The sequence below is a fragment of the Limulus polyphemus genome, unplaced genomic scaffold (genome assembly GCF_000517525.1).
Source record: "Limulus polyphemus unplaced genomic scaffold, Limulus_polyphemus-2.1.2 Scaffold2045, whole genome shotgun sequence".
In the NCBI taxonomy this organism is placed as follows: Eukaryota; Metazoa; Arthropoda; class Merostomata; order Xiphosura; family Limulidae; genus Limulus; species Limulus polyphemus.
Genome location: NW_013667655.1, coordinates 173,781 through 190,444, shown reverse-complemented (window position 1 = coordinate 190,444; position 16,664 = coordinate 173,781). Strand labels below are relative to the sequence as shown.

General features: G+C 32.6%; 1 protein-coding gene across 2 annotated transcripts in view; it reads right to left on the bottom strand.

Annotated features, from left to right (window-relative positions):
• Positions 1-16,664, bottom strand: part of LOC106465765 (exportin-7-like) — a 61,194-nt gene that overhangs the window by 17,052 nt on the left and 27,478 nt on the right. For both annotated transcript variants that reach the window (XR_002612052.1, XM_013925997.2), the window contains exons 14-19: positions 12,948-13,157; positions 6,529-6,673; positions 6,041-6,188; positions 5,670-5,740; positions 1,968-2,056; positions 795-985 (exon numbers count right to left, since the gene is read on the bottom strand). Coding sequence is in view for 1 of the 2 variants with exons in the window: in XM_013925997.2 (XP_013781451.1) it covers positions 795-985; positions 1,968-2,056; positions 5,670-5,740; positions 6,041-6,188; positions 6,529-6,673; positions 12,948-13,157 (854 nt within the window). In the remaining variant the exon portion in view is untranslated. The remainder of the gene's footprint in view (positions 1-794; positions 986-1,967; positions 2,057-5,669; positions 5,741-6,040; positions 6,189-6,528; positions 6,674-12,947; positions 13,158-16,664) is intronic.

Here is a 16,664-nt window from a genome sequence, read left to right as displayed (position 1 = left end):
ACCAAACAGTAGTAGTCCTATTAAATATGCTAATAGTTGTGACAAACAGTAGTACTCCTATCAAAGCTGTTAATAGTCTTACCAAACAGTAGTAGTCCTATTAAATATGCTAATAGTTGTGACAAACAGTAGTACTCCTATCAAAGCTGTTAATAGTCTTACCAAACAGTAGTACTCTTATCAAAGCTGTTAAGTCCTATTTAGCCAGAACTACTTCAAAAGATGTAATTAAGACATTTAACTATCCAGTATTACTGTTTCCAGTTTTGAATGAACTGAAAGAACAGGGTTTCAAAGTAGCATAAATGTGTTGAAGGAAAACTCCAGTAAACTGAAAAATCTAACATCCGAACCATTTCTCAATGAACAGATTTCTCTATCATTTTTCATTACAACTATGACTATCTATCACATAATATAAATTTATTCATTTACAATTGGTTAATTACAATGGCAAATTATTTTTGATATGACCTATCAACAGTCCAACAGCTACTTTTCACTGTATTCAATGACAATACTTTAATCTTAGTAGATGACAAGTATCCCTAAAACACATTATTTAATTAATTGATATCCCTAAAACAGTTACAAATTTATAAAATAAATTCATTTACTCAATTCCAGTCAAACTATAACTGATAATATTAGTATTACATCAAGGCCTAACTTTTTTAAGGTAAAACAAATTGCATATTCTTTAATATATACAAAGTAATACATTTGATTATATTAAACTCTCACGTTATAAAATTAAATTACTATTAATCAACACGCTATAATATACAACTTACCATAACTGGAAATAATTTTACTAGTTTGCCTGAAAAGCAAGATACCATTTGGAGAAGATACATCAAACTGAAGCCTCTGAGATCTGTTCTGAACCAATTCTGCCATCAATTTGAGGACAGGAGTGGTAACTGCAGGGTCGTGATACCAAAGTTCTATTGCTCGATGAAGAACAGGTGTATAAGCTGGGTAACTGATCAATAACTGTTAAGATTTTAAATGTTCAATCATATTTAAATAAATAATTTAAAAATAACTTTATGGAAAGACAATATTATATTTGCAAAGCACACATGGCCATTATTTTATTAAAAAACAATATTTATTATCTTTGCAAAAGCATACATAACCATTACTTTATGAAAAGACAATATCATCTTTGCAAAACATGCAGTCATTATTTTATGGAAAAACAATATTATCTTTGCAAAGCACACATAGTCATTACTTTATCAAAAAACAATATCATCTATGCAAAGCATGCATAGCCAATACTTTATGAAAAGACAATATCATCTTTGCAAAAGCATACATAACCATTACTTTATGAAAAGACAATATCATCTTTGCAAAGCATACATAGTCATTATTTTATCAAAAACAATATCATCTTTGCAAAACATACATAGTCATTATTTTATGGAAAAACTATTATCTTTGCAAAACATACACAATCATTATTTTTTTGGAAAGACAATATTGTTTTTGCAAAGCGTGTTAAAGTAGTCATTTCTTTATGTAGTTACAATATTATCTTTGCAAAGCATGTTAAAGTGGCCATTACTTTATGTAGTGACAATATTATCTTTGCAATAATAAGTAGACATTAGTTTATACAAAGACAATATTACATTTGCAAAGCATGAGTAGCCATTGGGAATTTCAAATGTTTTTGTTCTTTGTACTTTTCACAGAAACTAAGTCTCAGGAAGTATTCCTAAAAACAGTTTTTCTCCATGAGCATTGAGAAATTTTAAAATAATACAAAAAAAAACCTAATGAATTTTTTTTTCAAAAACAATGCCAAATTAGTTTTTGTGTTATTGTTGAAAATAGAATTTAGATGCACCAAGTATACATTTTGGAAAAAAAAATGCATAGTCAAAAAATTGAAACTAATTAATAACATATGTCATTCACACTTCATAATAACACCAGATGATACAGAAGGATACATCCATTCAAACAGCATCATGTAACTGGTCTTGGTATTGAAAGCAAATGTCAAACCTCTCAAGTCCCTTGCTAAGCCAACTAAAGCTTTCTGTAAAAGGAAAGAGGCACCATTATAGTTCAATAAGTTTAATGATCAAGAAAAATTTTGCCAAATGTTTGATTTAAAAATGATTTAACACTCAAGTTTTCTAAAAATGCTGAAAAAAGTGTTATTTTGAATCACAAACTGAATCTATATAAATATAATAGTACTGTCTCTTGTATGTCCACTTAACTACTTTGCAGGGTGTGGATGGATCTTCACCAAAATTGGTATGGACATTCATTAGGTCCATTAGGGGTTATATACAAGTTTTCAGTTTTGTATTTTTTTATTGGCATTTTTCACCACTACTTCACCCCCTGTAGATAGATCTTCACCAAATTTGGTATTGAGGTTCACTGGGTTCATGGGAGGATACCTACAAATTTTCAGTTTTGCATTTTTTACCACTACCTCACCTCCTATTAATGGATCTTCACCAACCTTGGCATGAAGGTTTGTTGGGTCCATGCAGAGATACATGCATATCTGCAGTTTCACATTTTGTGTCTTGCAATTTTATGGGCATTTTTTACAATTACATATAAGGGAAGCAACTTTTCATGTCCTAAGATAACCTTTCATTAATCATGAATTTACAAAACTTCCAGCTAGCAATCAATAGTTTATAGTTCCACCTTTGCTATTAAATATATATGAGAATAATAATTGGATATGGATACTATCAGTTCTTTGAGATTTTTAACTCACAGTTTCTTCCAATTCTGTAGTTTCAGTTTCTTTTCCCATTATGCAAGAGAAACTCCTCCCCAGATTTGGGTTTGTTTTAGGGCAAAGCTACACAGTAGGCTATCTGTGCTTCATCTGCCATGAGGAATCAAACCCTGGCTTTTATCATTGTATGTATGTATGTATGTATGTTAACTAGATTTTCTGCTCAAGTTCTACTTCTAGATGATATCTTTTGGCATGAAAAGGCTATGTACCCTCCAACTGTACCATTTTAGACATTTAAAAAATACTTGGCAAATACAACCAGACCACAACTTATATATATTGCAAAATGTGGTGACTGTCCGAATATTCTTCTGTCTCCTGTTTACAGCAGCCACTTCCCACACTGCATTTCAAAAACTGCACACACACACACACACAGGAAAAACTCAACATTCACTTTTAAAATGATGGGAGAACAGGCATGAATAATGTTGATGGCAAATTTTATTTCCAAGCAGGATATTCTACACTAAATTGTTAGGAATTAATCACATTATCATTCACATTTGAAAATGTAGATTTACCATATGTTATTGTTGAGAAACTCTTAGCATGACTGAAATGATCAATAATTCCTTTTTGCGGTGGGAGGTATAAGTAGCTCAGAGATTTGACTCTGACGGAAATCAAGAGTGCAACACAATTAACCTTTTTAAAGTCTCAGAAATAATTTAAATTGATAGATTAACATTAACTTTTCTCATCACTGGGAACGGGTACTTTTGCTTGCTTATAAATATACTGTACCTTTGGCACTCAAATGCTTTGTGCCACATCAGTCATGAAATAATCCCTGCCACTCTTTGTTGCCAGAAACAATTCTTACAGAAATTCCCTGATGTTCAACATTTCAAGAATTGCCTTCTCTTTTATAGCATTACACATATACTTTTCAACTGCCGCTACAAATTAAAAAAAAATTAGTACTGGTGCTTTGAGCCTTCCATTTTATAGCTCTTATTCATTAATCCTGTCCTTTTCTTCCAACTAGCTCTCTACTATTCAGGAAGGCAGTAAATACATTTTGGATCATTATCCTGCTCAAATTCAGAGTAACAACCAATTAACAGCATTCACTATGTACAGCATGATGAAGCAGGATATTGTAATACTGTCCTTTCTCCTCAATACCATCAATTTTGATATCTCCCAACCTAGAAACAGAAAAACATCCCCACAATATTTTGAACCCAACAAAATGCTTCAATGTTTTGTTTAGACACTGATGTTTTAGCTTCTTCTGGTCACGTTTCCAATAAAAACAAAATTAATTATTCTAATTTTCAAAGGAAATTTATAGTACACTGTCTCAATAGGTTTCAATTTTTATACTAACGTCAAAAGTTTAAATACCTGAACATGGTTACATGTGAAATACATTGGCTTTTTTAGCTGCAACTTTTTCACATAACCCAGATTTTTGCAAATGCCTTCAAACATTATATTCCTAGTTTCATGCATATCCTTTACTCCTGCATTTATTTAAAAAGTTTGAAATTGACCTAAAACTTATTTAAATGCATTGTAATTACAAAACAGTATAGGGACATAAAACAGAGATATAGCAAGAAGGATGCCCTTCAAATTTTACCAGCAAAGGTTCCTCTTCTTGCAAATTTTTGTAGTGAAACTAGTGTTGTATTTTATCGTTGGATTTGGACTTAAGGTAACAAGTAAGAATCCACTGGAATTAACATAATTTATAGGGAATAATTCTAATCAACTGGCAAACAGTGTTATGGGGAACAATGTTCTATACTTCACTCAGTGCAATATTAAGCTTTCTGGCATTATGTAGTAGGTTTAAAGCATTGATTACAAAGCATCCAAAAAGATCACAGAGTTAAGACTTCCTATTGGCTAGTTCTTAAGTTGCGTGGTTTCTTAATCATTGTACATAATCATAATACTGGACACTGGACATTATCCTGCATTAGGACAAGTCTGATTCAATTGTACACATGAAAGTTGACTTCAGTAATAAACCAAACATAGTCCACCTTTTGGAAGCATGGTAAGATCCAATCATAATGATGACTGTCCATACAACAACCAAACTTCCATTTATACAGGCTTAGTTTATTGATGCTGCAATGAGCACATTGTTCACCATGGGCTCTCCAAACACAACTTGTCAAACATTGGTAAAGAAAAGATGCCACACATCCAGAAAGAGTACAGGTGCCCAATGACTTTAATTACTGAAACTCCAAACATACTAAATTTCCAACAATAGCCTTAGTTTGCCACAGCAGGTAACACGGTCTTTCAATTATGTGGAAAAATGAAATGGGTTTACCATCTTTCCAAGGTGAGTAGCACAAGCAAAATGCACCAAAAAAGCTAATGTATTCTCAAAACAGGGCAAACAATTTAATAATGATGGAATACTGATTTACCAGGGACTGAAATATTACATTCCCATGGAATTTAACTTTGTTTGAGGAATTTCGTCTTTTTAGTTGGCTTTCCCGACTGAGAATGCACAGTTCATTCGTATGCCCAATGGAAGTGAACATATTGCACGGATTATGTAAAAAAAAACAATCCATGAGGAAATACAACTTTACATGAGGGAATGCAACCTTCTTGATAACTTTCCCTTGAGTGAATGTAATTATATTTAATTATTTCTATCCCTGTTTATATTAGAATCGTATTTAAACATAATTTTCAAGATCATATTAAATATTTATTTCTAATTGACACAAATAGTGGAATTTTTCAATAGGCCTTCAAAAGAACTTTGATTGATCCACAACTCCAAATTTATTCAGTACAAAACTAAAAAATGAGTTTTCTTCACTCAGTAAAATGCATTAATTTAATTATACATACTTGAAACCATAAATTTTATATATAATAAGCAAAAAACACCAACTTTTGCTTCTGTTGTGTTGAAAACTGGTGATTCTGTATTTGCTAATAAATTTCCTATAGCATCAAAAGCACCTATAAAAGAAAATAGAGAAAAAATTACAAATACACGAGTACTAACAATTACATTATAAACTATTTACAGTGTATTATCTCAGCTTTTCATTAAATACTAATATGAATATGATTATTAAAGTAAACCAGCTATTACATTAAAACAAACTTCATTCATTCCACAAGAGGATGACAAAATTGAAACCTAACTTTTGAGGTTTGGAAATTTTAATGTTATTAACTGTTAAAACTGAAATCCATGCGATACATTACAATGCAACACATATTTTGACTCCAACTGTTAAATCCCTGCCAACTTACCAGTCAATGGAATCATAAAATGTTCAAACTTTTCTTCGTCTTCTCCAAGGTCTACCATTAGCAAGCGACCCATAGATGTGTAAAACATCGAACGACATCTCATGTCTGCTATTTGTGCATTGTTTCCCAAAAAAGGAAAATGTTCACTCTACAAAGAAGGTAACTTATGAAACACCTCTATTGTAAAATACTGAATACATTTCATAATAGTTATATTAAACTCCTTGGAAATACAAAGCATATACTTAAAACAAAAAACATTAAACTGAATCTCTTTTACTTATCTAACTAGTACTTTCAAACTATTCTTTTAAAAATTTCCTTTAAGCTTGATAATTGTAAATAATTAGTATATGTTTCTTGGCTTCGTAATTTTGAAAGATGCACTCTTTTTATATAAAAATAAGCAAGTAAATTATCAGTCACAGTTTCAGCCAAACCAAAAATACAGTAGAATCTCTCTTTAAAATGACGGAGACAGGACTTACAGTGTGATTACTTAACATGAACTGAACTTCCTCAAGTTTAACCAGTTTCCTCACGCTACTATAGCCTACAGACAGGTCATTCAACAGCTGTAAGGTCTTTGTTATAATCTGTTCTTGAGTGCTCCAATACTTCAAATTGGTAATTCTTCAGCAATAAATGAAAAATAACAACTATAAATCCTAAAACATCATATGATCCTATAAATAACAAATTACTGAGACAAAAATTTAACATTAGTATTTTTCTGGGTAAACAGATAATACTTCTCTGTTTCAAAAATAGTAAACTATTAACTTACTTCAAGAAATAAGAGATTGGTATAAATTTAAGATTCTATATTTAATCTTGATGGAATATATTCTAATAGTTTCAGGTAGACCATGCAAGAGAATGAAAACTAAATGTTTAAAAATATATCTAAGTGCCCAAGTAACTTAACCATTAAGAACTGGTTTATGAACCCTGCCAAACAGTAATAGCTCCCAATCTATAAACATTCATTTCCTCTGGTGACTTTACTTGAAAGGAATGAAGAGTTACATGTTTCTTAGAAATTGTTTTAAATAATTTTTTTCCCTGGTTGAAATGGTTTGAACTAGCACGATATAGAGCACTTTAAAGTGCTAATGGTTTAAACATTGAATAATGCTCAATTAGTTCACACTACATAATTTCCCCTTCAACACATGTTGTCTCAGGCATTACTAATTCACTATACCAAACATTACATGTTATTGCTCATGGACCACTTATTAAGGATAAGGGCTTTATTTATTAGCTGTTGAAATGGTAGGAATAATTTCTCTTTTAGGATTCCATACACTTTACTGAATGTGACACCTCTACTATTTTTTCTCACACTAATTAACTCATTAATATAAATATTTTTAGTATTTGAAAACTTTTGAGTTAAATACCCCAAATTTTAGGATGCCCATAGACTATGGTATTTGAATATCTTTTATTTCTTAATTTCAGAAATAGGATGTTAACAAAATTTTGGGAGTCACTTGTCAGCTGTATTCCATCTTTTAAACTATCAGTATCATTTTTAATTCATGTATTTAACATAAAAGAAATTAGAATCCAATTTGGGAAAAAAAAAATATACATAATGCAAACTACCAGAAAATGGGATACCAACCAGGATTAAACACACTGTGTGAGCATGGAACAACTATTCCTACTCCAGCTGTTGCTGAGTCATATTTATACTGAATACATTTCTACTTAACATTTAAAAAAATTCATTTTCAGAAAAAGTTTACATTTACACAACCACTGTTAAGTTACTGTTTGTTTATTAAATGCTTCACTGTTCTGTTTATTGCTCGTTGTTGCATTATATTTCTATGATAAAGGAATGACAGTGCACATTTACCATCGTGTGCCTATGCTAAAGCAGACTTTTGTGTTATTTTTGTTTTGATGACAGATAAGCCAAACAGAGAAAGTAGCTTTCTTTTTTTTCTTTATGATAGATATATTTTTTGTTGATATGGAAAGCTATATGATAATTTAATTTTTACTACTATCCCCACTAGCTTCAGTAGAAAAAAACAAAGCTAAAATACTAGATGTACTTCTGTAGGGTCCTTGAAAGTGTTCTGTTTTATGAGTAAATAAAACTAAAATTAAGTGTAACAAATATTTTTTTTCTTACTTTTCAAGTTCATATGTCATGCTGTGTTGTAGCCTACAGAGTGCAAAATTCTTCTTGCTATCTATAGCATGTGCACATCTTATTGACGTCATGACAGTACAAAGTTAACATTTTCTTCAACTGAAAATCTATTTCTGATAGGTACTTACTTCTACTCAAACAAAGCTATTTCGATCTTGTTTCTACCCCTTAAGGACTGCTAACAAATTTTAATGCTCAGTGCACCAGTCTATATATACCCCACAAATTTTGCACCACTTTTGAACATGTATATAGCATATGACCACCCTCCACCAATAGTTTTGTGCCACCTATTTTGGAGCAGCTAGCTCCTTCTGATGTTCCTGCTCCATCATCACTTTCAAGAATTGGCAGGATCTAAAATAAAAACCAGCAGCGAGGAGGAAGGGTGGTAAGTACCTATTGGAAATACATTTTCAGTTGAAGAAAATGTTAACTTCTGATACAGTCTTACATCCTCTCACACAAAGCTAGAATCCCACAATGAAAAGGTGGAAAGGCCAGTATATATGCCTAACACTGAAACCAAGCAGAAACCAACCACCTAGAAATAACTGGTGTGCTCAGAGACAAAATTGAAGCACACGTGTGGAGCACAGCACTATTTCTAGAACAAGTATGTTCTACACTCTGTAAGAAGGAAATGAACCTGATACAGGTGAAAAAAAAGTTTTGCACAAGCTTAATTTGTTCTGAGAGGTGCAATCCATAAAAAAACCTCCTGCAACAGCAATTATTAGAAGGGGGCCTCTACTGCATTCAACCATAGGAAGAGGGCGGTGTCATCCTGAACCCAATATTTCGCAACACGTGGAGTCATTCCTTGGGTTGAGGCAAGGAACCTAACAAAAGCCAGAGGTAAGGGTAGGGGAGGTTACACAAGTAAAGGTCAGAGCTGTGGGAACCAAGGTTGCACCAGTCAAAATGGAGTCATCAGGAGTAATAGACATAGAGTGGTTTGGATTAGGGATAGAACTCTGGAGATTAGGAGGGTAAGTATAGATGTGAAGACCCCTCCAATCTTGACTGAATGTATCCACCTCCCAGAACTAGCAGGTTTAGAATGGGAGACCAAAAGGAAGGAAGTTTGTTGTTACAGTGGGTGTTGAAGGCATTGATATGAGGTGTCCCAAGCTGAGAACACACCCATCTAAAGACCTGTGGATCGAGGGACCACTCCATGAAAATAATCTTATTGGGTCGAGATAACTGATCTGCAACCAGATACAGGATGCAAGGAACATGGTAAGGTAAGACCATAATGTGGTGACTGTGGGCCTAGAAAAGGAGATCCAGGTTCTGAAAGCACAGAGACCTCTAGACCCCAACTCTCTCGAGATGTGATTGTGAACAGATGTAAATCTGGACGAGGTGGAGGAATTGGAACCCCTGCCATGGTTTGGTCTCTGTACAACAACCAAGCAAAGTCGGCCCTGATTGGGGAAGGAAAGGTAAAAGGGTGGTCCAAGGGATCTGAGTAGAAGTTTCATTGATCCAGGAGAAGGGAACACATATGAGCCTAACCCGTGGGAGAGCTTTCAAGGAAACCCACATCTCTAAAAAAGATAAAACCTCTCAAGCTGTTAAAGAATGTGAGGTGAGGGCCTTGTGCACTGCTCACTCCATATCTCAAAGATGAAGAGGATAAGGCTGGGCCCAACAAAGGTGGGAATTAGTGAAAAACCCCTAAATGAATGAGGTATTGAGTGGGGGTAAGAATGGACTTCTATTTTATCAAGAATCCTACCCATCTGCTTCATGTTGGAGCATACAAGTGTGGTCCCTGGACCATGAACAAGAAGAAGTGAGCAGAAGCCAGTCATCCATGTAATGATGAGGGCAAAGACCCAATGAGTGAAGATTTGGGCAAAAATTCATACTACATGAGGAGATGAGGTTAGTCAAAATGGTAGTGCCCGGAACTGGAACACTAGACCCTTGTGGAAGAATCAAAGAGAATGACAAGACTCGGGAGCAATGGGGATGTGAAGATATGCATCTATCAAGTCAATTTTGATCATCCAGAGTCCCAGGGAAAACACCCACCAAAGTGAAAGATAGGACTCCATAGTAAAACGAGGGGATTCAGTGAGAAATTCAACCAGGACAGATGAATGATAGGTCTCCAATCCCATGTCTTCTTGGGGACTACAAAGGGAAGGGTAAAAAACCTGGTTGCTTGAGTCATACCTGTTCGATAGCTTCTTTGCAAAACAGGTAGTGGATCACCTGAGTAAGACAACTGAGAGATGTAGGATCCCATGGAGGTGGGAAGGAAATAGGGGAATGGGAAAGAGAAGATGGAGACCAGAACTGAAGGCAGAAATCTCCGCACAGAACCTGTAGAACCCACACTGAAGAAATGAACCTGCCATGGAATCACTTATGCCATTGACATTGCTCAGCTTGGGAGCTAGAAAAAAAGGGTAGGGGTCGGGAATGCTGGGAGGAAGGTAAGGGTCTGGGTGAGGAAAGAGGAGGTTGGGAAACAAGGACAGGCACCTCCTGGTAGGAAGAAGGAAGTTGAGATAATCATGTGGCCAGAGAAGACAAAGAAGAATGCTACCAAGCCACATAAACCCTTGATTCCAAAGAATCTGAAAGACCCGAATTATGGTACTGCATAAGAAAGTACAGATCCCCCCAGATATGAATGGAGGAGAAACAACCCCACAAGTAATATATCTCTCCTCAACAAGTCCCAACAGCACAATAACCAGGTATTAAGGAAAAGGACAGAAACTGATAAACGAGCCACAGTGGACCAAAGGAGGGACTTAGTTCATCAGAAAAAAATCCAGGGAGTGATGAAAAGCCTCCGACAATAAATGGAGGGAAGACAGGTGTCTTAGTATAAAGCAGAGAGAAAAGCAAATCCTAAAGAATTGTGCCTGATTAAAATCAACATTAGCCTCAGGATTCAAACCCCAAAGAGGAAGGAGAGGATCCAGTTGCTGAAAATCTAAACATGGATCTAATGAGCAATGGTACACCAAAGCATGGTGGTCTGGGCATGCCAACACCTAACTGTAGTTGTTCCAAAAATTGCTGTTCATAAACCCTTATGTTGGATGAAAGGGGAAAAACAAAAATTCAGTAGAAGGAATATCACCCAATAAGGATACGGAGGCATCATAAGAGATAAGGGAAAGATGTCATATACCACACACCTGTTTAACCAGCTGTAAAAAATGAGTGGAAGGTGAGGTCTCCTGATGAGGTGTAGAGTGTGACAGACCAAAATAAGAAGGTGCTGGAACAAAGTTAATCCAAATTGTCATTTCCTTCATTGTATTCCACATCAGAAACATTGTCAGGTTGAAAAGAAGAAATCACTGGCCAAATACATGAATCTAGCTTCCTGCTAATTAATGCTTGTACCACCTCTGCAAGTCAAACCCAAAGCCTGAGTAGTCATACCAGTAGCATTGTCGAACATAACAAGAACTTCCATAGTCGATACACTGAATTGCAAATGCATTTAAGTTCCCTTATAATTCAGTGACAATAAACAAATGCAAAAAGAAAAATTTAAGCAACTGAATGCAAACACAGTAAAAGAAAACTGTTAAAAGAAAAAAATTTAAATGTGAATGAAGCACAATCATAAACGGTAGTCACATGAAAAAACACATCTAAATGATGCTGTGGCAATTGAGAAAGTGGGGATTGAACAGGAACATCAGAGGGAGCTAGATTTGCCACCATAGGTGGCGTAATACTATTGTTGAAAATTGGCACGAAATTTGTGAGGTATATAGACTGGTGCACTGAGTGTTAACATTTTTTAGCAATGTTTGGGGGCAGAAAGAAGATTGAGAGTAGCTTTGTGTGAGATAAGAATGTATCGGAATTGCAACATTAAGTATCCCTTATGTGATGCCATTTTAGTGTCTAATGAATGACTGACTGACTGACAGACAACATACTACTGTATAGTGGTGGAAGTGGTTGAAACAGGCGACTCCTCCAGGGAGCCTTCGGCCCCTTTTTGGGGAAATTACATTTAAGATACAAAAGACAAAGAAATTGACCATAAAGGTTCAAAACAGTTGATAACTATTCAATGCAATAAGATGGGTACAAATATTAGCTTTAGAAGAAAAATTTGGTTTCTTTTATGATAATAAGATTAGCAAAAGTTGAAGACTATCTTAAAACAGCGGAGTATGCAAATATGTTTGATGGTAACCATGATAGACCTACAGATGCAATAGGTGGTGTGTTAAAAGGTATCATGTGTCAGTACTTCATAAAAAAAAATAGTAGCTTACACTTTTTTCTATTTGTGTTACATATCATGCAAAACATTTACTTGTAATAATTTCCATTCATAATATATTAAGGTTTTATCTTTGTTTTGTAATCAATTTCAAATAGTAGTAATGCATGTATTATTGAAATTATTATTAAAAATTACTTCACGATACATCTTTAACTTACAAATATAGTATTCTACTAAACTTGCATGATAACTGTAATTCCTTTCAATCAATGCAAATACAGAATGGGATCATACAGCCAAATTACTGTGGATTTCAGACCTACAGTAAACCATCTAAAATCAAACCATCATACATTAAGATAAGTTTCCTTAAAGTTCATAATTCAAGTGAGCAATCTCTAACTTTTAGAAAAAATGAAACAAGACAGAAACTAAAACTGCCTACAGGCATAATTAAAGATCAGTTAATAATATTCTTTTAGTTACTTACTGATAATTTTGATACTTACATTTTTCTGATGAAGACACTTAACACCATGGATTCATCACTAAGGCCTAATACATCAGACAGCCTTCGATACACTTTAGATGTTTTCTGTACCTGGTCACCTACATAGATCTTCCTGAACTGTTCAAAGAAACTGAGCATGGCTAGTTCTAGCTTCTCACATCCTCCATGAGCTAGTCTAGCATCAGTCAAGTTCATTAACTGGAGAACTCTGTTAAATGAACGAGATCAAAATCACAGAATATTTCTCACTATGTTACTATATATCATAATCGTGAAACATGAAAATAATAATAATCATCATAAAAATTTAGATTTCTTACCTGAAACATACATGTTAATTTTTTTCACAAACTATTCTCTTTCTCTTCATTAGATATTAGATTAAATGATTTAAAAAATCTAAAATCATTCAATAGTAATCTAAAGATTTTGAAAAATATATTAATAAATCCTGGAAACAATAATCAATTGCATATAATAATAATAAGATATTATAAATTTTTTATAAATACTACTTGCAAGTTAACGGGGTTAAATCCATTTGGCTACTTCTCATATGCAGAATGATACACAGTTCAACAATACTTACAGTAACTCTGAGCTTTCTTAACATATCTTCACAACAATTGGTAAGATTTTGTTAAAGATTACAAGTATTTTGTACTAAAAGAATGAGACTATTTTAATTAAGTATTTTAACTAAAGATTTGTTATTTTTGTATTGTAGTTATCTGCACTCAAGACTGAATGTTTCAAGTATTACGATCAATGTATTGTGCAATGAAGTTTTTAAAATTAAAAATAGAAAAAATGTACACACCTTTTAATTTTTTGTCAAATAATCTTAAAAAATCTTCTTTTGGTTATATTCTTAATTGTAAGATTTTACCTTTTTCACATATATTTTTCATGTTTTACATTCCTTTCCTGTCCTTTAGCATTACTACTTATTGCAACACGTGCATTCTCAGGCAATATTAGGGTATCATAGGCAGAGACACTTTAGCTTTCGTCACAACGTTGGGACATTCACCTACTACTCTAAGCTTAATGTACAGAGGCAGTTTGGCTTATATTTTATACAATTTATGAACCTAATATGCATTTTAAAACCTAAATAACGCATAATTAACTAAAATATAAAAAACTAAAACCTAAATACAATTTAATTGTCTAACTAACATATTTATAGGGGAGAAACAATGCTAAAGTGCTAGCAAGGACAAAAGCAGCAACAAGAGCAGTTTAACAAGTTCTCTGTTGAATTCTACATGCCAATTTCAAAATAACTATTGGGAGATTGTATTTTAAAATATGGTCTTTCTATTAGTTATAAACATCTAGCTCAATTAAGTATAATTTGCAACTCTATATGTAGAAAGTGGGTGTGGCATCTGTCATGAGTTCCAAGAATATTCTTTTCTTTTCTCCAAATGTGGTCTAAGGAGCTTGAAAGAAGAATATGTAAACAGAGCAATTAACCTATATTCTATCTATACATGGAAGGTTAGCATACTTCAACAAGTATTCAAGTTACAAAGTCCAGAAGTTAAGTTTTGAGAACTTTTACATCAAACAAAAGTTTAAGAATTTTTCTTTAAAGTTTCTTTTGAAATAAAGGAATTAAAACTTAGATAATATAAAACTTTGAACTATAATATATATTTTAATGCTAATTTCATTGACATACATTAATCGTAAAATTGCTTAATTTAGTTTTGAATGTAACAAAGTAAAATTTCATGGCATGCACAGAACAGGGGAGCCCATAATTATAGGGTTAAAATTTATTATGTTGAATGAGATCAGCATAACATATTTTTATACAATAATAACAAAAAAAAATTGTTGAAAAAATAAAAATCTAGTTTATAATAAAAGTAAAAACAAAACACAATGTAAACCAATTGTTAATATATTTAGGCTAATTTCATAGTTTTCAAAGAATGTATTTTATTAGTCAAACATTTGATGTTGGAACCATTGTATCTACAGAACAGCTAATTGGTAAAATTAAAAGCATAATGGCTAATTTTATTTCACCAGCTAAAAAAATAAATAAAAATGCATGCCAAAGGGCTGAAAACAATTACAATAATAAAGCAATATTAGCTAGCAGATATCAGAACCTCTTGTAAGTATTTACTAAAATAGTCAACTACATGTAGCTGAAAACAGCTCAACAGGTTATCCAACCTGGCTTCAAAAGAAAAACATTTTTCTCCAGTCCTTCTTTTTAAAATTCCTCTAAGAAACTAAAAAATAATTTTAAAAAAAATCAAGCTATTTTGATGGATTTTAAGCACAAAATCTAATAAAATTATTAGCTCTTCAACTAAACAACCTGAAAAAAGTAAAAATTTTAGCATGCTTTATCAACAGACTTACTAAAACGAGTTAGCATAGAATCATCACTTACAAGAATGCTGCACCTGACTGACTTTCAACACTGGTAGAGTCACAAAATAAAAATACTAAATAAAGTTCCATAAAACTTGGTACAAACTGTCTAAATAAATATTCAAGTCAACAAAAAAGTGTAATTTGGGTTTTATATTTGTATCAATATTTAGACTTCTAAAATACTATTTTAATAAAAAAAAACCTTTTGTTTTAAACTTTGTATTTTTTATTAGCCTAAAACCTTTTAAATATACAATTTTGAACCTTCTGTCTGTAAGTATATTCAACGATATACACAATGAAAAAAAAGTTAAAAAATATGAAAGAAATGAGTAAACTTATTATTATTGATCAAAAAGTTACTTTTATATATTCAAGCAATTTTACTTAATTTATACTTATTAAAATACTTCTCTTTGTTATTTTACTTTGGTGTCATTTTTATCACCTCACTGAACATTTTAACACCATTAAATAAGACATAAATTCCATATGATCATTAATATCCTACCAGTGTGTTGCCACTGAATAATCCTTTAGGTCACCCTACCTACTATCCCTAAATTATTGACACAGAATAATATTTCCATAGCTTTCATACAGACATACTATCACATAAAGTTAGTATCAGCAACAAAACAAACATATTTGGAAACTAAAAAAAAAAATCTCGAGCTCTAAATAGTTAGGAAATACATGGAAACATATATTGTTCTACCTTCAAGTGTAGCATTTCTAGACTACTTTTTTCAAACTCCTAAAAGCAGAATACGTTCATATAGAATGACTGTCAAGTTGTTTATAGTTTTGAAGCTTTAGAATTCCTCTTTACAGCGAGTTTTAGGTAGAAGATTCATTTGTCTTTTAACCTGAGATACCTACTAATTTGCCAAGACCCTCTGTGGTAGTTCAACTACTAAATTAATAGCTCAGACTATAATACCTCTAGAAGCCTGAAATATTATTTTTTTACTTTGTAATTATACATATTTTACTGGTAGACACCATGTTGGCCATCAGAAAGAAGAAAGAAGATGCATACACTAGAAAAAGGAAAGTTAAGACAGATTTTAATTTTTATTTATAAAATCAATATTATGTTATATCATTTCTACAATAGTTTCTAGCACAAAAGGTATTAGAATAATAAGTTTTAATTCAATTTTAAATTTTTGGAGGTATAATGACACATACCAACTGATGTTTATGTAACAGTGATAACAAACAAAAAGGAGAAAATAAAATCAATAGTTTACTTTTATTTATAATCAGAGATGAAAGTGTACCTTTCCTAAAAATCCTGAAAATAATC